This window comes from Eptatretus burgeri, chromosome 3 (assembly GCF_056783735.1).
Source record: "Eptatretus burgeri isolate ZD-2024b chromosome 3, Ebu_testis_v1, whole genome shotgun sequence".
NCBI classification, from domain to species: domain Eukaryota; kingdom Metazoa; phylum Chordata; class Myxini; order Myxiniformes; family Myxinidae; genus Eptatretus; species Eptatretus burgeri.
In genome coordinates, this window is record NC_140963.1 from 85222706 (window position 1) to 85243657 (window position 20952).

Here is a 20952-nt window from a genome sequence, read left to right on the forward strand (position 1 = left end):
GTAGCGACACAAACCAGAAGTTTCTACGCTGATTCTGTACCAAGCCATCAAAAATCGAATGTTTTGGATGTTTGACCTCACTGTGACCTTGACCTTTGACCAAAATCTAATCAGCACTCGCCATCACCCTCCTGAATCACGTGGTGCAATTTGACATTAGTAGCTTCTTCCATTCTCGAGTTATCATTTTTTGGATGTTTGACCTCACTGTGACCTTGACCTTTGACCGATTTTGACCAAAATCTAATCAGCACTTGCCATCACCCTCCTGAATCACGTGGTGTAATTTGACGTTGGTAGCTTCTTCCGTTCTCAAGTTATCGTGCCTACAAACAAACAAACAAACAAACAGAAATGGAAGGCATCAATATACTTATGATATCTTTAGATTTCATAAGTCACAAACAGAAACGGAAGTCATCAATATACTTACGAAATCTTTAGATTTCGTAAGTAACAAGCAGTCATAGACTGGTACTTACGAAATCGTCAACTTGACCTCTGACCTTGTCTAATAAAAGCAGTCTCTCGAGAAGGTAGCGACACAAACCAGAAGTTTCTACGCTGATTCTGTACCAAACCATCAAAAATCGAATGTTTTGGATGTTTGACCTCACTGTGACCTTGACCTTTGACCAAAATCTAATCAGCGCTAGCCACCACCCTCCTGAATCACGTGGTGTAATTTGACATTAGTAGCTTCTTCCGTTCTCGAGTTATCATTTTTTGGATGTTTGACCTCACTGTGACCTTGACCTTTGACCGATTTTGACCAAAATCTAATCAGCACTCGCCATCACCCTCCTGAATCACGTGGTGCAATTTGACATTAGTAGCTTCTTCCGTTCTCGAGTTATCGTGCCTACAAACAAACAAACAAACAAACAGAAACGGAAGTCATCAATATACTTCCGAAATCTTTATCTAACAAACAGAAAGGGGTGAAAACAGTCACCTCCAATGGCAGAGGTTAATAAAACAAATAAGCGAATCAATTTAAAAACTAGTAAGTTAGAGGATGTAAAGAAAAAATTTATATCCTTGAATGGACTGAAAACTTTGATGGTTATCAATTGAACAATGGAAAAATAATTCACTACAATCTCAAAATGATATGTGGCTCAGGAGGTAGTCAAACAAGAGCATTGAGAGAAGTTTATCATTTCGTTATGACACAAAAGGGGTATCTTGAAAAATATAAAGATTCAAATGTTTTATTTTTAAATATTTTAGATGGGGATTATTGTGCAAAGAAAATTAAACTATTGAAGGAATTTGAGAATGAACAAATCTTTATAGGTTCAATGAGTGAGCTAAACAATATGCATTGGTTATTTGAAAAAGTGTGCCCCAAGGCTTACATGTTTCAGATATTTCTTTAGAATCACCTTTAACAAATCACATTACTACTTTACTACTTGAACAAATCTTTATCTTATTGCATTGGTTATTTGAAAAGAGTGCCCCTCTGTTAAAAGGGGAGACAAATAAATATACCTTGGGATAAAAAGGGGGTTTATTTTTTAGGGGAAAAAATATGAATCGCTGAGAATCCTCCATTCATTAACATGGGGGAAAGTGAGCCAGAATCAGTATATTCACCCTGCTCATGAGGTGGATAAGATGGATACAGAAGTGAACACTCGGGAAGGAAAAACTGGAAACTTGAAAAGAGGAGGGATTGGGGTGCGGTTGGCAGGGATAGTAAAGATCATGGTTTTGGATGGGAGTGATCTGAGATGGTGTCTTGAAATGCTGTCTTGAAGACTTGGAGGTGAGAAAGAAATTGAAGAGAATGTGGAAGTTGGTTCCACAGGTGGGAGGGAAAAAAAAGAGGAACAAATGAGTGGAAGTGAGCAGTGATCCTGGATTTGGGGAGTTTCACCAGAAGGGGGTTGATGGCAGACACTAATATTATGCCTCCTGCACAAATCTGAAGAGGACAAAGTATGGAAAGAGCTGAGGGTGCAAGACCAGAAAGGAGGCGGTACATCGAAGATGGAGAGACCACCGACCTGCCTGTGATGGGAATATGATGGGCCCATCGAATAGACTTCATCGTGGGAGATTCAAATGACATTGCAGGCCTTGGCTTCCATAGCATCAAGCTTAGCAAGGTGTGAGGCAGGGGTGCCAACCCAGAGGGGAGAGCAGTACTCCATCAAGTGGTGGATGAAGGCCTTGTAGGTGTAATTACGAGTTCAGTTGTATCAAGGAAGGACTTTATATGATGGAGGATACCCAGTCGGTGACTGGCTTTGGAGACCAACTTTGAAATGTGGTTTTCCCCAAGAAAGATCATGGCCGATGGTGAGACCCAAATGCTTGAGTGGCTGAGCTTCTTCAAGAGGATTGTTAAGAAAGTAGATGGGAAGGTTTGCCATATGGACATTTCAGAGACAGAGACATCGAGTAAGAGAGGCACAGAGAGAGAATGTGATATTTATCCAGATTGAATGACATATTCCAAGTGTTTGACCAGCTTGTGATTCTATCAAGGTCTGAATTGAGGGAAGAGGCTGCTGCCTGTCTGTCTGTCTGAAGGATGACGGATGTTACGGCAGACGGTGAAGTCATCAGCAAATAGATAGAGTATTGTCTCATAATGTCCTCGTTCAACATGTTCAAGCGTCCCAACGCCAAATTATTTTGAAAAGCATAATGACATCACAGGTTCGACTTCGAGGCTTCCTTTCACAGCTTCACGGCCACTTCGACAGAATGCATTTATTGCAGTTTCCATACCCTAAACAAACAATGAACATTGCTTCATAAATAAATTGTCAAATTCACATGGAACCAATGTGATTAAATTCCCATACATATGTGAATGCAGAAATAGTTCATCAATAAAAATTGTAATATATCTGTGAGGTGAGCCTGAATTTTCAGAAACAATTTATGAAAAATCATTGTCTGTTCCTGCCATCCATGTGCCTCATCATTTTTGTCTTTTATTTATTTATTTTTGTTTACACTGTCGAGGCTTGTGTGAGTCTTCATTTATATCCCTTGTTTTTACAGATTCTTGAGCTGCTTGCAAAGCAGCTCAGCCTGAAATCGGAACTGCTGAGTTCAGGACCTGGCACTGGGTTCAGACCGATCAGTGATGAAACGAATGGAACGGCTGGCTTTGAGGATCAGGACAGAACAAGGCAATGCAATTTCGAATCTCTGTCAATGAGGAGGTCCCCAGCTCGCATTAAAAGATGGCGGCAGTCATGGAGGCCATGTGACCTAACCACTGCTTCTGATGATGAATTATTTGAAGGGATGCACTGGCATTATGTTCAATCTGAACCAATGAAGAAGGTGGAACAAACACACCGTGCTCGGAAAGACCAGACCGTGAGGTCTTTTGAAGTGGCTCAACAAATCTCACATGAAGAGGAATCCTTCCACAGTTTGAAGTCCAACGTAGTGTCTGATAACGAGAGGTTGAGCACAGAGGAAGAGTTTGTGTCTTTTTCTGAACTGCTGAAAATTCTTGAGAAGGTAAGGTGGGTGGTGAGAGGGAAGGATATGTGGCTGAAGAGAGTAGGATGGAGGCAGTACAGTGCATGATTCAAGAACAATTTTAATCGAGGTCCTCTCGACCTCATTATTTAGATAACTGGTGTAACAATAATGTACAGTTGCATGATAGTTGCAGCAACAAGAAAAATAACTACATTGATTGTTGAAGTAAAAGTAACGATGTTTCCATCGTTTTTTTTCTTAATCCATTTTCAAAATGTTCGTTCCATCATCTGTGTCAACTGTCTGTACCACCAGTTCAAGTGTTCTTTGGCGGAAGAAATTCACCAGTCGATTCTGGAAGATGTTTTACGAGTCTCTGGATCTGTTGGTCCCTTTGGCTCGGGCTCTACGTTTGCTGCCACACATCATGGGATGCGTTCGTGAACATCTTCCACAGGCTCTGATTGCCGGAGACTATATTCTTTCAATATATACGTGGGTGTCAAGACTCGTTGAAAACAACAAGCTGAATTGGTGTCCAGCAGGATGGTGCAGAGAAGCTGCATAATCTTGATTTGATTGCTGACCCGACTATAAACTGTTTCACAGGCAAATCGTTGGATCAATGAGTAGGCCATCAGTTAGATAGGATGTTAATTCAGGGACTCATCTGCTATCAGTGGTTGCTGGAGACAGAGATACCAAGGTGACTTTCGATGAAGATTTTGGTGAATCATCGCCGGAATGCTGAACAAATTCCACAATCCTGCCATGACCAGTTGTGGGGCTGCATGCCAGTCACCCTCTAATGGTGGCTCTTGAGGCACTTTCAGTTGGGTTGAAGGTCTGGCAATGTACCTGGATATGATATTGCTCTGTATGTGATTGTTCCACCTTGATACTTCAACAGACTTAACTGGTCTGGCTCAGAAATGATACCCTCCCTCTTTTTGTTTCTCCTCTCATTCTCATTTTTCTCAATTTTAGTTCCCACACTCCCCAAACTGTCTACTTCTCTTAATGGTCCCAATTATCCACACTTTCTCGTGGAGTTGGCCAGAAAACGTTTTTGGCCTATGTCTTTCACCAACCAGATGCCCAGATCAAACGTTCAAATGAAAGTAATTTTGGCAGGAATTTGTGATTTGTTCAGGGTGCTGGAGATAACTCACCGACTCATCACGAAAGATGCTGTTACCTTTAATGTACACCAACTAGTACTAGCAGAAGGGACACCCATCTTCATTTCCATCCACGGTACAGCATTCTTTGTGATACAACCCTCTCCTCCTCCACCTCCTATCCTTCATGTGCAGTACACTGCTGCGGGTAGCATCATTGGCTGAGGGCGTGACCGTTCCACTGACGCAATGCCTCTGTTACCAGTACACTGGTACTCGTTTTGTTGACCTTGGAAGGGTGACAGACCAAGTCAACCCTACTTGGTGTTAGTTCAACAGCCCGACAGGGGCTTTAACCCAAGAGCTGAGGAACTTAAGCCAGCCACCTAACCATTAAACCAACATCCAAGACCCAGGGATCTTAAGCCAGCCACCTCACCATTAAGCCAACACCAGGCTTTGATATGTTTGACTGTGAAGCACGAATCTGACCGTTTCGAATGGGGTCAGGAATGAAACCCCGACTGTATATGTCAATGCGAAGTGCACAATCTCTGCACCACCCTGTCGGACGAGATGACCTCATACACAAAATTGTTTACTCAATGTCGGTGATTCCTAAAGCTTACCTTTCCACACCTTTACAGGTATTACCCTAAATGTGCTGATGAATCAAATATTTGCACCACATTCCAAGAATACGAGGTCTGGGTGTGGCTTGTCAATCAGGATTGTTCTTGTCGTCATGGAGATCGTTTTGAAATTTGCATGTAGATAATATATGAAGTGGCGAATAGGAAATGACGATTATACAATTCAGTTAGTAAATGGTGAATGTATTGATGATATTGAACGATAATTTTGTGCTGGTGTGGAAAGAGTTGAGATTTGCAAATAATGGAGGCCTTCTGAAAAAAAAAAAACAGGGTTTCTTCATTTAGCCAAAGACAGTATTTTGTTACCAAACTCTGACCTTGTACATGCCTGATGAATAATAGTCAGGATTTTATTTTATTATCCTGAGTGTTTACCTCGTTTTTGCGAGAAATAGTCCTTTAAAATTGCTTCACTAATTCTGCAATGAAGTCTTCAATCCCCTTATTTTTAACAAACCAAAAATGGAAATAAAAGTATTATTTACATTCGGAGTGTTCATCCTCCATTTGATGTGGATCTGGTTGAGGGATGAAGAGCGGAATGACTTTATCCTGGTATTGAACAAGAGTGAACGTCACATGTCCAATTGGAGAAAATTAAATCCTGTGGAACGTGAATTGAGAGGGAGGTTTGAAAAATGGTGCTGGGGTGAGAGAGCAAGGGGTGAGATGGTAGGAGGTGAGAGGAGTGGGTTTTGGTATTTGAATCTAAGATCATGGAGGAGCTTGTACATGGAAGAAAGACATAGGATTTGAACCTTGGCTTTGAGCATCATGAGCTATCGGATAATAATAATAATTTATAATAACTGGAAGGACACTCGGTAGAGCGCATACCTCCACCACGCAATGCCTGATCCATGAGAACATATCAGGCCCAATACATTGTTGAAATATCATGTTATACAGTACTATATCGTTTTTGGCTCTCTCAATGGTGATAAAAATCACTTTAAAAAATCAAATAACTCTGTATCCATATCATGGTTCAGATCTTCACTAAAATCTCATCAATTCGTCCTTGTCACACACACACACACACACACACACACACACACACACACACACACACACACACACACACACACACACACACACACACACACACACACACACACACACACACACACACACACACACACACAAAACCTGTCCACCAAGTTTCATCTGAATCCGTCCACAACTTTTTGAGATATCCTGCACACAAACAAACAAACATACAGAGAGGGGTGAAAGCAACCTCCTTCACCTTCGGTGGCAGAGGTAATGGGTTTGTTTCAAAAAAACTTTTGCAGCCATGAGCTGAATTGGTCAAATTTCATGAAAAAGAACGAAGAAAACCACCTTACCTATTAAATACTGGATAAATGGGTTTAAAAAAAAAAAATCACAGATCTATAATATAGCAAAACACAAGAGACACCAAACTCATGCTGAGCACAAACTCACACAAAACACTTTCCATTTCAATTTCTCCAAACATTCCCTCTGGACTTGAGTTAAGCCACAAAACCATGCAGGTGAAGCCAATTCCAAAGTGTGTAACAACGTGTGAATAAACTGTTATTAAACCAGAGACAGGGATTTACAACGTTTCAATTGCTGTGAAAAGTAGAGTTTTCTGTTGAACGTTTTAGATTTGACCTGAACTTGAGTGTCTCGTTTCAAGTTTTCTTGCATATAGATGTGGAACAGTTTAACACAATCAGTTTGATTAATAACTGAATCTCCGATAGGAAAACTAGGCACCTCCACCGGGAGTCTTTGAAAACATGTAATCATGACTTGACATTTACTCGTATTTACATTCATATTATTTTTAGATGACCATTCTTGGACACAGTCAAGTTGCTGCTGTACAAGACTGGTATGTTCAATGTCACTACAAGTTTGACAAAAAGTCATGTAATCAACGTACTGATGGAGTGAAACTTTAGGATAAACAGTCACAGTCACATGGCTAAGAAAGCTTCTGGACCAATTGTTGTTCCTTGTGGGACCCCAGCATTGGATGTTTCCCATGTCGAAACTTCCCTTTTGTAACGTACAACCTGACTTCTCTTGGATTAATAAACTTAGATAAATAAACACCATGATTAATAAACTTGTCGACAACAATATAGTGGCTAACTCGATCAAAGGCTTTCGAGAAGTCAGTTCCAGCCATTCCAGACCATACTCTGTGCAGAGCGTTGGTGCTGCTTTCGCAGTCTCCTTGCCTATTGGGCACAATCCTGGACGGGTCGCCACTCCGACACAGTGTACCAGCATGCTGGCACTCATTTTGCCAACCTCGGAAGGATGACAGGCCGAGTTAACCACACCTGGTATTAATTCAATAGTTGAATGGGATTTAAACTCAGGACCCTAGGATCCCAAACCCACCACCCTAACCATTAAGCTAACACAAAGCATATAACTACCAAACCTGAAGAATGTTGAAGTTTATCAGTTCTCTTAAAAATATCATCCAGTATGCTGTCTGTCTCTCTGTCTCTCTGTCTCTCTGTCTCCCTCTCTCTGCCTATGGCTGCTGGTTGCATCATTGGTTGGGATGCGGCTATGCCGCTGATGCAGTGTCCCCCTTACCAGTACACTGGTACTCATTTTGCTGACCTCAGAAGGATGACAGGCTGAGTCAACCACCTGGTGTATTAATTCAGCGGCCCAACGGGGCTTAAACTCAGGACCCTAGGATCCCAAGCCACCACCATAACCACTAAGCCAACACCAGGCTGAGTATTCTAACTAAACAGTGGGTTGAAGACAAATCATTAAGAAAACCAAACTGTTGAATGTCACGAGAATTCCTAATGTCCTCAAATATCCGATTTACAAAAAAATCCTCAAAATTTTTGGAAAATAAGCATGTGAGTTAAATTGGATGCAGATTATCCAAATTAGGTGGTTGAGATTCCGTAACTGGTATAACAGAAGCGGATTTCCAAATATCAGGCAATACACCTTCACAAAGTGAGCAATTGAATATTTCAGTAAGAGGGAAACGCAATTCGTACGCAAATTCCTTAATAATACGAGGTGGAATACAGTCCGGTCCACCATTCTTATTTATATTCAATTTCTTAAGTTTCTTTAAAACATCCTGCAGAGACACTGAAGATGGTGGAGCAGCAGAAGGTAGGTAGGTAGGCAGCTGGCTCAGATAGAGTTGCGGAATGTCCTGAGCCACGGAGATGAAACATTAGTTCATTTCAATGGCAGCATCCTTCAGTGACGACCCAAACAAGGTAAAACATGTTTTTCTGTTATGTCCAGTAAGTTTTAGTTTTTTTTTTTTTAGTTGAAGATGCCACTGGTGAGGGTTAAGCTTTTTCAATTTGCGAATGCTGGAGTCATAGAAAAGTCGCTCAGCAGGCTTTACTCCTCCAATTATTTTATTAGGGAGCAATCGCCATTAAAATAATTTACGACTGGAGAAAGCTTTTTGTCTTTTTAAGATGAGTGATTTAAATTGTGGTGTAAACCATGGTTTACGGTTTATCTTGTGAGTGGATGGATGTGACTTTCGTCAGAGAATTTTTTTATCGATGGCCTTGTGAAATACCTCGTAAAATATGAAAGTTTTATCATGCACACTTTTGGAAACTTCAAGCTCACTCCATTTGTGGTTGGTTATCCACCGACCAAAGGCTCGATCTGAGTGTGTAATAGGACAGACAATATGTGTACGGAGAATGTAACACTTCTTGTGGGGTTGCAGAGGTTGCCACAGCACTGCGTTGTGATCACTTGTGGTAGAAAACTTGGATGTGTGGTAGTGGTGTTTTAAATTCGTTGAAATCTTGCCCAAACTAGCTTCACATCTGGTAGGAGTTTTAACAAGTTGGACTAAGCCAGTTAATTGACAGATTAATTCAGTGTCCACCTTATTGAAATCACTAAGAATCACAAAACTCCTGCATTGTGGCACTCAGTCTGCAAAGTATCTAATATGGATGATATACTGCACTGTAGGTTCAATGAGAAGAGCATCGTGTGGTGAAGCAGGAGGATGGAAGACAGCACATACTATCAAACCACTAACTGTCCGAGGTAACCACTGAGGGCGAGTCCACACCCAAATTACTTCAAGTTCATCTGGTACAGAGATTTCCTTTAAATCTCTTACTTGGATGCTCTCTCTCATAAACAAGGCTACACCTACAGTGCATGCCATTTATTGCATTCTGATTTGGTAATAAGAGCAAATTTGGAGATTGCAAACACACCAGGACGAAGTTGAGAGAGAAACCATGTTTCACTGACTGCAGCTATTTCAATGTGGTTAACATTCAACATAACCTCAAGTCCATCAATGTGTTGAATCAGGGATCTGGCATTTATCAAGATAAAAGGTGGAGTGATGTTAAAGTGCTGGGCTGGTCCTGTAAAGTTGAGATTGGACCCACAGTTAACGAAGTCTTGCATGTGCACGTCGACAAGGTTCAATTTCACCACACCATGATCATGTTATGGATGTGGATGTGGATGTCATGGCCTTGGCTGGCCTAACAAAATAATAATCTTCCTTCGAGCATGCCGACAAGCTCTGCAGCTTCGCTTGATTTTGAGTTGAGTTCGTTTGAGGGTTTTCAAGGTCTTCCACACCTCATTAGGAACAAGGAACTGACTCACCAAGAGGTTTTAAATCAAAAAGTTCAGTTCTGCAATACCGCTGTCGCAGAATTCGCCGATTGCCACGATGGAATTGTTCCATCCAGGTAACCACACACGACATGAGTGAGGATGGCTGGGTACCAGTGATGCTTCCGACGCTTGGAGGAGACGATCGAGGTAACATGTCCAATGTCCCTCTCTTCCATGGGATGACGTACCAGTCACACAATTAGCACAGGTGTGTGGAGACTGAAAACTACTCCACAAGTGGAACAAGAGTGGTTCGTGAAGTAGGAGGACAGAACAAGCATGACTGCCTGAAAGGCAAACATGCAAAAGCAGGAAGTGATGTCACCAACTGGAGTCCCAGTTTCTTCGAGACAGACCGCTATTTGTACAATGTGAGGTTTCCAAAATAGATTTGATGTTCTAGTAATACCAAGGTAATGTATTGAATGGTAAATTGTGGAGTCTTCAAAGGAGATGGGAAAATTGAGAAGAGTTTTAAAAAGAGAAATAGGAAGAAATTTAGTTTTAGAAGTATTAAACTTAACTTGATTACATTTGCCCCACTGGGAAATCCTGTCCAAATCCGAATTTATAGAGGTAGCCGTGATAAAACGAGATGTAGATCGAGCAAGAGAATATGGAGCTGATGTGAAAACCGTAATAGAATGCAATGTGGTGTCGTCAGCATACAAATGCATTTGGTTATTTTTACAATAAAGAAGATCTTTGATAACAAGAAGGAAGAGTTTTAGAAACAGGACAGAACACTGTGGGACACCACTGTTGGTAGGGAATGAGGGAGAGGTTGAACCATCAACAATTACAGAGATAGAACGGTTAGAGACAAAGCTGTCTTATGAGAGAGCAGTGTGAAGGAGGAAAGCCGAAAGAGGGGAGCTTGGAGATTTGATGTCACACTGTCAAAAGCTTGTCAAGATATCAAGGGCCACAACAAAGGATTCCCCGAAGTCTCCCAGAGAAGACCAGACATCTATATTAATAAAAGGTAATGCGTGTGTGTGTGTGTGTGTGTGTGTGTGTGTGTGTGTGTGTGTGTGTGTGTGTGTGATGTGTGATGTGTGATGTGTGATGTGTGTGTGATGTGTGTGTGTGTGTGTGTGTGTGTGTGTGTGTGTGTGTGTGTGTGTGTGTGTGTGTGTGTGTGTGTGTGTGTGTGTGTGTGTGTGTGTGTCCTCAATAACTCCAAAACCATAAAATGTAGCAGCCTGAAACTTTGCACCCATACTATGGGAACCCTAAGGAAGTGCATGACTGAAAATTAGGTGTTGGTGTTAATTAAAACACCCCTTTTGAAGATAAATGACAGCCTTCTTTAATTCAAACCTTCATTAGGAGATCCTTGGCCACCTCGCTCTCTGGGGTTTTAAAGGTCCCCTGACATGCAAAACTTTTTGGTTATTTATATATTAACTTGACCTTCCTAGTGAAGAAATCACCCATGTTTTTTTTTAATCAAAAATGGGATAATTAGAGCAATATTTCGATCATTTATTGTGCTTTTCACAACTTGCTATGCCCCGCCCCTAAAAAAAGTTGACTTCAGCGAATCGCAGCGTTGACGTCACATACAGAAACTCGCACAGAGTGGATTGACTCGAGATTTCTAGACTCTAGAGTAGTCCGATAAATCCATCGTCCGTCCGACTCATCCGATAAATCCGTCCTCCGTCCAACTCGTCCGATAAATCCGTCGTCCGTCCGACTAGGCCGATAAATCTGACGTGCTGTAGCTTTTATTTATTATTCTATTTTCTTCATCGTTTTCTACTGGCGCAACATGATGACAGTAGGAATAAAATAAATAAAAATGCAACAGAACGTCAGATTTATCGGACAACTCGAGACAATTGTGTCACAAGGTGTGTTCTGCACACAAGTTTTCATCATATCCGGACAGCGAGATTGCTTCGTTTTATGCGCGGAGAGATACAGCCGATGACATGCGCTGGCCTTGTTTTTGATTAATTCGCCGTGGAGCAACATGTCCGCTGCGCTGTTCACGTCACCTCACTAAAGTATTTCTGATATCGAGCAGTATGCAAGTCGAATTTACATTATTGAATTACGAATAGGATTTAGTCTAACCAGTTGTTATTTCCGAGTCTTCCTTCGATGTCCTCCCGATCATCATGAACTCTGGGAATTTCATCGCCATTTTTCTCTGCTTGTCCTGCTTCGGGCTCGAACTGGTAAGGCCGTACTTCATTTCCAGCTGCTTGAACTTCACCTCCCGCGACGATGTTATCCGACATTTCTCCATGTGATTCAGACCAAAATACTTCATTTCTCTCACACTCACTGTCATTACCAGACAAGTGAAAGTCCATGTCATCCATTATTCAAAACCAAATGTTTGATTTTTTAAAAGCAGAAATGAACGAAGCAATTGAGTCGACCAATAGAATGTGGAAACACACAGCAAGCCAATAGAATCACGTAGACCACCAACCCGAGTAATTTCCGTGCCAGCCTTTGTCGTCCTGTAGGTTACGCCCCTTTCAGTAGAATTTTTAGGGGCGTTCCCGAAGAGATTTGTTTTTTAAATTTTACATTTTACAGAATGAGTATTGTGAAAAAAATATTGTCAGATCTGAAATCACGATGAAAAACTCCGCGAGGACATATATAAATGAAATTTCAGTACTTTTGCATGTCAGGGGACCTTTAAGGTATTTCCCCTGTAACCTCGCTGGGGACTGAAGCTGCCATGTTTTTTGGCCTGCTCAACCATGCCCTGACTTGGAACAGGCCACAACGATTTCTTAACAATAAAGGTTTTTTTCCTTCCCCCTCTTTCCTCACTCATATTATCGAATGCCTGTTCATCATAGGTACAAATCGCTGTAAACATAATTTTTGTAAGTACTATAGTCTTCAACTTACTAGCAAGTGTTGTGAGTGAGTGTACTCACTGTGAATGGGTGAGTGAGTGAGTACCAGTGTACTGGTACCCGGTGAGTACAAGTGAGTGAGAAAACGGCCGAAACCCGGTTTCGATGAGAAAATGTATGGATGCACAACTGCCCTTTCCCGCCATTAAGAAACCCGGTGAGAAAACAGCCACTGAGTACCGGTGTACTGGGCCCGGTGTATGCCCCGGTTAGAATAGGTGTACCATATCCCTGTGTCGTAAGAGGCGACCAGGGTTGCGTCAGGAAGGGCATCCGGCGTAAAACATGTGCCAAATCACTATGCGGATCATAACGGATGATCCGCTGTGGCGACCCCTAACGGGAGCAGCCGAAAGAAGAAGAAGAAAATCTTCAACTTAGGAGCTTGGAGCGATCCCATGCATTATATGACAACATTTTCCAAGATCTCCTCTCACGAACTAATTAAGGTATATCAACAAAGTATTTTTTTCGGTTTTGAGGATTGGATACCGTCCGGACTAAATAAGTGTCGATAGCTGTTGTGAAACCTGATAACTGAAAGAACAAACGAGTCTTTCATGAAGCTGATATACCTATTTACTTTAAGCAAGCAAGGCTATGGTCCCTCCTTCTCCATACATACACAAGAAAATGTGAAATTTCTAAAGCATTAAAATTATCTTTTTCTCCTGTTTGAAGAATTATGTTGAGTGAACAAAAAAATTTAGGAACATGCCAAAATTAACCAGCTTCATTGAGCAAAATGATTGAATGCATTCATTGCTGGACCTCACGCTCTGTGCCCCAGAGGGACTGCCTATCCATCGTGTCTGCCAGATCTACGTCTATATTTTAAGAGATTTCGTGAAGTGCTTTCCAGGGAATCATAACAAATCTGTGAAAAAAACGGACGTTAAAAAAAAAAGTTATAATGTCTGCGTGGACTTAATATACGTCATGTACCACCCAAAGCGATGTACCACATGACATGCACAGACTAGCAGGCAAAATGGCAGATTTTCTGCACTGTTTATTTCAAGGGCGATTGAACTTTGTGATGTCTTGAAGGTTGTTCTTCATTAAGCAGCAACTCTTTTGTGGATGAAGTCATTATTTGAATGAATTCATTTCATTTCCTGCTGCGTGAGGGGTGAAGACTGGCTTTAAAGTTAAAGGGATCCTTTATGGTATGCAGCAACAGCCTGGCCAACTGTTCCTCATCAACGACTGAAATGGAGTGCTAGCATGAGTGCTTAAGCCACTTGCCGAGCACTCATTGTCGATTGTGGTAACGCGCTACATCATTCTGAGTGAATCGTTCACTCACTGCGGACGCTTTTGCCACGCCACGTCATTCAGAGCGAGCGGTTCATGCTCCATCACCCTGAGCGATTGTTTTTCGGTGAAAGCTACTCACGGTTTCTGGGTTGTGTACAGCAAGTACTATAGTTGGTAATCACACTGACTCCAACATGCCAATTTCCGAAAAATTGCCGATTCCTGAAAAATTGCTGATATCGGCCAAGCGTGTGTGTGTCTGTGCACGTGTGTGTGTATGTTGTTTATAAAGCATAACATATTCTCTCTGATTACCCCCCTAATCCCATATCTCTCACTCTCACTCTCACTCATCCTTGCTCTACCCCCTCCCAAAACAGTGCAGCACCATCTTTCCTCTGCCTCTGCCTCTGCCTGGACATATCCGGATGGTGGTTATGTCTCGATGGTGTTTCTCTCTGGACATGTCTGGGCAGGGTTTGTCTCCGGATGTGTCCAAGTGGTGTTTGTCTCCAGATGCGTCCGGGCGGTGTTTGACTCCGGATAGCTTGGCTTCGGATGCATCTGGGCAGTATTTATGTTTGGACGAGAGTTTGTCTTTGGACTGTGTTTATCGTATAACTGCTAGAAAATGGATTTCTAACATTATTTTGTTTCCATCTTCGCTGTTATTCTATGCAGAATTATTTTTATGAAACTATGAATCGTAATTAATACTCCACCACACGTCTGCCTTCCTTTCCTCCCACTTCACATTGTCTTCCCTTGCCCCACCCCTCCTCACTCCCCCTCCCTCCTCTTTCCCTTCCTCTCATCTCACACTGTCTTCCCTTCCCCCACCCCCACTCACTCCCCCTCCCTCCCTCCTTTCTCCTCCACCTCTTCACTCTCTCTCCCCACCCTTCTCTCCCTCTTCACCCCAATATTTCTCTCTTCCTCCTTTGGTATTATCATCAGTGAAGTGATGGGTGGTAGTTGCTAGTATGTAATATATGAAAGGGCATCACCGGTGGATCTCACCTTGCGAAAGCCATACTGATGAAGACTGAGATTCAAGATGCTTGAGAAGACGTTCAACTATTTGGAAAGAGTAGAAGTCAGAGCCAGAGGATGGCAATTGGAAGGGTTTAAACAATCACCATTCTTTAGGATAGGCTGTACTGATCAGGGTAATTTTCATGTTCACACAGGTGGCAAGTGACATTTTTCCAGTTGGTTGTTACCTCCATTTGGGAGTTTCAAGAGGTTGGTGGGAGGTCTCGCAGAACTCTAAATCTCCACCTCCTATTTTTGGTAAAGGATCATGATTCATGAACCAAACTGTGAAGTTTCGTTCTCACGGCCTTGTTCCAATGGCTCTTTACAGAATTGTCACTGAACCTCTGACATCCTCCACTTGTAGCTCATTTGTCATGATATTCCCCAGAATGATTTTTAAGTACTCAGTCAGGGTTTTCTTTATCTTTCCTGTAGCTACAACTATCATTGGTGCAGTTTCAGCTTTCTTCAATTTCTAAGTACCATTGTTCTCGTTTTCAGATCCTTGTATTTGGTAATCTTCCTGATCTGTCGCATTCAATCCAAAATAATTGGGAATTGAAACCTCGATCAACAAGTCCGACTTTTCCTTTTTGTGTTTGAGCATCATGTTCAGATGCAATGCTTTGTTAGCAATGTTCACACTTGACGGGATCATCTTGTCATGTGTGAGCATTATATGTTCATTATCAAGGATCGGATTTGGTTTGTGTTTCCATGATTGTTCTGGGACTGAGATGTTGAAATGTTTACAGATGTGCCAGTGTATTACTCTTCGGAAACAGGACCACTAATCCTGAACCCCGATTGGTGAATCCTGAACCCAGATTTTTCCAGTCATTATATCCTGATGTGAGTGCACAAGCTTTCTTGCCAAAGAGTTTTCAAACATAACAGAACACATCACCAGTAGATGGATAGTAAATTAGCCACTCTCTGGCTTGTAATGCACCATTCTTTATCCTTCTGTAAAAGTGATCCCTCTTCAATTGCCTTTTCTTGTCACTGCAAATACGCTCCGATTCACCGAATATTCCACCAAAATGTGTAGCAACATGATTTCCATCCCACAGACCCCAGGCCCGTATGCAGGAGTTTCGATGGAGGGTGGGGGAAGGGTTAGGGGTGGGCTGGGGATGCACAGCTTAAAAAGGTTTGACCGCTGAAAGCATGATCGCGCCACACCATCATGCCCATTGTGAGATCATAGGAAGGGATACAGATGTGGATTCATTATTTTAGGTTGGGGGGGGGGGGAAGGGGCGCAAAAATTTATATTGCACTGAAAAATATAATTTCGCCGAGCAGTGCGAGGGGAACATTTTTTTGTGAGTGTTTGTTTTTGTCATAATTCTCAAGACTATACTAAATATAGATAAATAATACTCTTATACACTTGAATAGAAGTACTGCAATGAAAAAACCTTTCTTCAAAACTCAACATTTATTTTAATTATTGTCTCATAAAAATCCAATTGAATGAAAAGCAGAAATTGCATATAATGAAACGAATTTCATAATGATCAAAACGAATCAATTGTTCCGACATAAACTGCAACGATAATAACCAATAAAGTTGATGTGCGACATCACTGCACTTGTCTGATTAAATCTATTTCATCAGACAGAGGATTCATGAATAACATCTTTTGGGGATGTTTTCTTGCATACATGTCCACTACCCTCTCAACGTCTAACTTAATATCTTTGTGCACATCTAACACCAAAGAACTGAATGGATCCTCCCCCATGGTGCTCCTGAATGCATTATTTATGGATTTCAGTGATGAGTTTGTCCTTTCAATGCCACTGGATGTCACAGATGTTAGGAGCAACAAATAGGATTTTGGTGAGATTTGGGTACATCAGTGGGCATGTTTTAGTGTCTTCAAGGGTTGTTGAGATGTCATCAGGCTTGCTGTCTTGGCCATCCCATATTGGTGCCATAACACCAACTCTCGCTAGAATGTGGACAGCAAAGGCAAGTCCTCGTTTTCGTAACTTATGATTGTGTCAAAAGATTGCTGATCCAATAATTTAAACTGTGAAGGAATCAAACTCATGGCTCTTATAGCCTGCTTGGCCAAACTATCAAACCACATGCGAAACTGCTTGATTAATGAGTCAAGGAATGGAAGAAAAATGGCAAGCCTGAAGTACTCCTTTGGTGTGTCTGCAAGTATATTATTTATTTGAGTTTGCCTTCCACAACACCGAGGTCTAATTAATGATGTGAGGTGGCAAACCTCTGCCATTCACCTTGCCTTTCTGTATACAGTCATATTCATGATTGTTTTCCCTTGCAGCTGATATGGTTCTTTTAACATGTTCCACCATTTTGTAAATCTGCACAATATCCAGCATGGAATCCTGGAACTTCCTACCCAATATAATCATATATCCAAAAAAAAATGAAGAATGGTCTGGAAGGATACAATGAATGTTAAGGCCCAGTCACACCTTGACGTTTTAGCCAGCTTATGCCGATTTTTGGAAAATTTGTCTAAAACGCTGGTACACGTCGAATACGTTATGGGTAAGTTTTGATAACATTGAGAGCACGCTGAAAAACACTGCCATACGTCGTTGTACGCTGGCTTTAAACGCAGAGATGACAACTTTTGGAAATCAGAATTAGGGAGGATTTGCAACCGACACCAAATAATGTGCGCGAAGCGCACATCTCGAGCGCGGAGCGCTCGACCCTTGCGGCGGGGTCCAGGGCCCGCCTTAGGGCCCTGGAGGTTCTGGGGTTCTAGACGCTCTCTCGTGCCCTCTGAGCCCTATTTTGGAGCATTTAACATGTTAAGAATTCCCACTTTTTGAACAAAAAAGGGGAAAATTGTGCACTTTTTAATGTTACATGTATGTTAATATTAGTAAGTTAGGGGACAATCAAAGATTAACAAAAAGCACAAAAGAAGCAATATTTTTCTTACCTTACTGGCTGGTACTACTGCTGCTTGCTTTTTCCATGGCAGCTTTGCTGAGTGACAGCTGTGTGGCTCTTTTAGCCCTTCTGATTATGTCTTTGCTGTATTCTCTCTGGTAGCAAGGGGTGCTATGAGCTAGTTTTTCAATTAAGAGAGCTTCCAGGGTTTTGACACTCAAATTGGGACGAAATTCAGTATGATTCTTCTGTACAAGACTGAGTGCCCGCTCACATGATGCGTTCGAATGAGGAATGACCAAGATTCCCTTCATCACTTTGCTCAAATTAGGATACTTCTTGGCACCAGTGCAGGGATCTGTGAGCTGTGAAATCCGATGCCACTGCTCATCCACTCTCACTGTCTCAGTAGCAATTGTAGCTATGGAGGCGTCTGCCTGGTAGTGAGCGAATTCACTCTCAAGACTGTCTATGTCACTATCACCGCCACTGAACAGACAGGGGAATTTCTTGATGAAAAACTCCACACAGTCAAACCCCACTTCTTGGTGTAGCTTAACATCCAGCACCTGAGCATGCTTGGCTAATTCATCATCTAGCGGCCAGGTTTTGAAGATGTAATTGCAGGCTTTCACATAATATGAGCGAACTGCACTGAAGAAACCTTGGATGTCTGACTCACTCAGAGTGAAGGTGGATTTCTTGAGACTCCTTTGTTCCCTTATATACAGTTTGGCATCGTTCCCAATCATGAGGTCCTCATCATTCTTCTGATGATTTCTGTCAGAGAAGGGTACATTTACCAGAGCAACCGATGACACCGATGGTTTCAAAAACCGTACGAAGATATCTTTCAGAAGACCATTCAATTCTCCGTGCAGGAGATGAATACAGGGTTCGTCTCTTTGGAGCAGAAGATTCCCCTTCTCAAAAAGCTTGTTAGCATATCGAAGGAAGAAACAATAGAGTTTTGTTTGTGGAGACAAGAACATCCTGTTGACACGTTTTTCTCTAGATTCCTGCACAGTGTTTGAGGAAGATGCGCTTTTAGTTGTAGAACTCGTAGTACACTTAGCCGCAGGGCGATCACACTTGTGTTTACTGCCAGCAGAAGAGGTCAGACTCGTAGTACCAGATCCAATTTTACGTTTGAGGAGAGAGCTTGAGGTAGGTGCAGCCAAGGAAGAAGACCTCTGATTCGAAGGTTTTGCTGAGCTTCTATCAAGTGATTTGGCAAAAGCAGAACTTAACTTGGGTCCTTCTTTGCCTGTAGATGGGACTATCACAGTCTTTCTCGACTCTGAAGGGATCTGCTTTGTAGATGAACGTGATGAAGGGCCGGTGATGCTACCTGCTCTCAGCATTGGTTTTGGTGCTGTCCCTGCTGTCTTCTTCGCAGCAGATACTGCAGTGGTAGGGGTGAATGCTGCTCCACTAGTGCTTGATCCTGCAGTGCCAGTACTGGCAGTAGATACAGTGCCGTCCTTCTTGCTCGTTGTTAGAGTCTTGGCTACAGTTGGTTGCATTTTTCTTCGTACTTCTTCTTTGAAGAAGAGGCGAAGTGGCTCCCACTGTTCAATCAGCCTGTCTAGGCACTGACCAAGGGACAGCCACCTTGTTGCGACATGCTTTAGAATCTTGTGTGTCGGGGCATCACAGAGTTCTTGCAGTGCTTTCACTCCTTTGACGCGTTTACTACTTTTGTCCAAGTAGTAGTAAATGTCGATGAGAAAGTCATCTAATTCAATGGGTAAGGCCTGAGCCGCCTTCTTGGCCGTATTGTGCATCATATGGCAAGGGCATCCCATGATGTAGCACTCTGGATTTTGTTTGTGGATATAAGCAGCGACTCCTTTGTGCTTGCCCACCATGACAGAGGCATTATCAGCACAAAAGGAAACACAATTTCCCCACGGAATTTTCCTGTCACTGAACTCATGATCAAGCAGTTTGAAAATGTTTTCTCCAGTGGAATCTTGTTTGCACGCAGGCAAACTTAGCAAACATTGCTTCACAATCCCAACACTGTTGTCATAGTACGAAATCAGGACAGGATATAGCTGGGCCTCACCACTGTCATTGCTACCATCTGTAGCTAGGCTAAATGGAGCTAGTCTAGCAATATCGGCAATAGATGAAGCAGTAACATTTGACAACTCACCAATTATTGCTGAAGTTTTTGTTCTTGCACATCCATACTTTGAAGCAACTGTTGAATCTGGAAACATCTTTTGAAATAGAGGTCCAGCATGATCTGAGACTGATATGGGCAAGTTATGTTCCACAATAAATCCACTAAAGAGAAGTTCCGCTCGGGTAACATCCTCTTCCTCGCTTGTCCCTTGTTTGGTGAAATAATTCAGAAGTTTACCGGTACTCGTGCTCGAAGATCTCTCCTTTGCAATGTCTGTGTGCCGTTTGCTTCCAACGTGCTTCCGAATATCATCGCGACCTCCGTGCTCAACTGAAATATCAACGCTGCATACTGTACAATACGCATGATGAATTCCTCTTTCAGACTTTCGAATACACGGGTATTGGAGACTGTATTCGGTCTTGTACTTCTGAGACCATTTCTTGGTCTTCGTAAGCTTCTTTTCTGCCATTTCGTAATCAACATCGAGGGCTTGAAGCATCGGTAACTTCGAAGTCGATGTTCCACAACTGCAGCGCGACTCGTAGAACTCTAGCGGCTGTTAAACACCGCACGGTGGTCGCGACCGCCGGGCTGGTATGGGGCCCAGCTGCATGCAGTGAGCGTATCGCATGCATATACACTGTGCATACATACCGCATGCACTGTATTGCACACATACCGCATGCACTAAATCTCAGTGCATGATCGCATAAGCGAGATCCAGACCCAATGTTTCGCTGCTCCTCATTTGAATTTGCAATTTTTTACGTACAATTTGGTAGCAGCGAACGTTATGGAGTTACCACATGCTATACGTAGCAGATGATGCTTTTCATTCAATTCTCATACTAGT

At 42.2% G+C, this 20952-nt stretch overlaps 1 protein-coding gene across 3 annotated transcripts in view; it reads left to right on the forward strand.

The window, feature by feature from the left end:
- LOC147030347 (uncharacterized) overlaps positions 1-5722 on the forward strand; it is a 162587-nt gene extending 156865 nt beyond the window's left edge. For all 3 annotated transcript variants that reach the window (XM_085874291.1, XM_085874293.1, XM_085874292.1), the window contains 2 exons: positions 3025-3495; positions 3775-5722. In XM_085874291.1, the coding sequence (XP_085730417.1) occupies positions 3025-3495; positions 3775-3903 (600 nt within the window). In that variant the 3' untranslated portion in view covers positions 3904-5722. The remainder of the gene's footprint in view (positions 1-3024; positions 3496-3774) is intronic.
- Positions 5723-20952: the final 15230 nt, after the last annotated feature.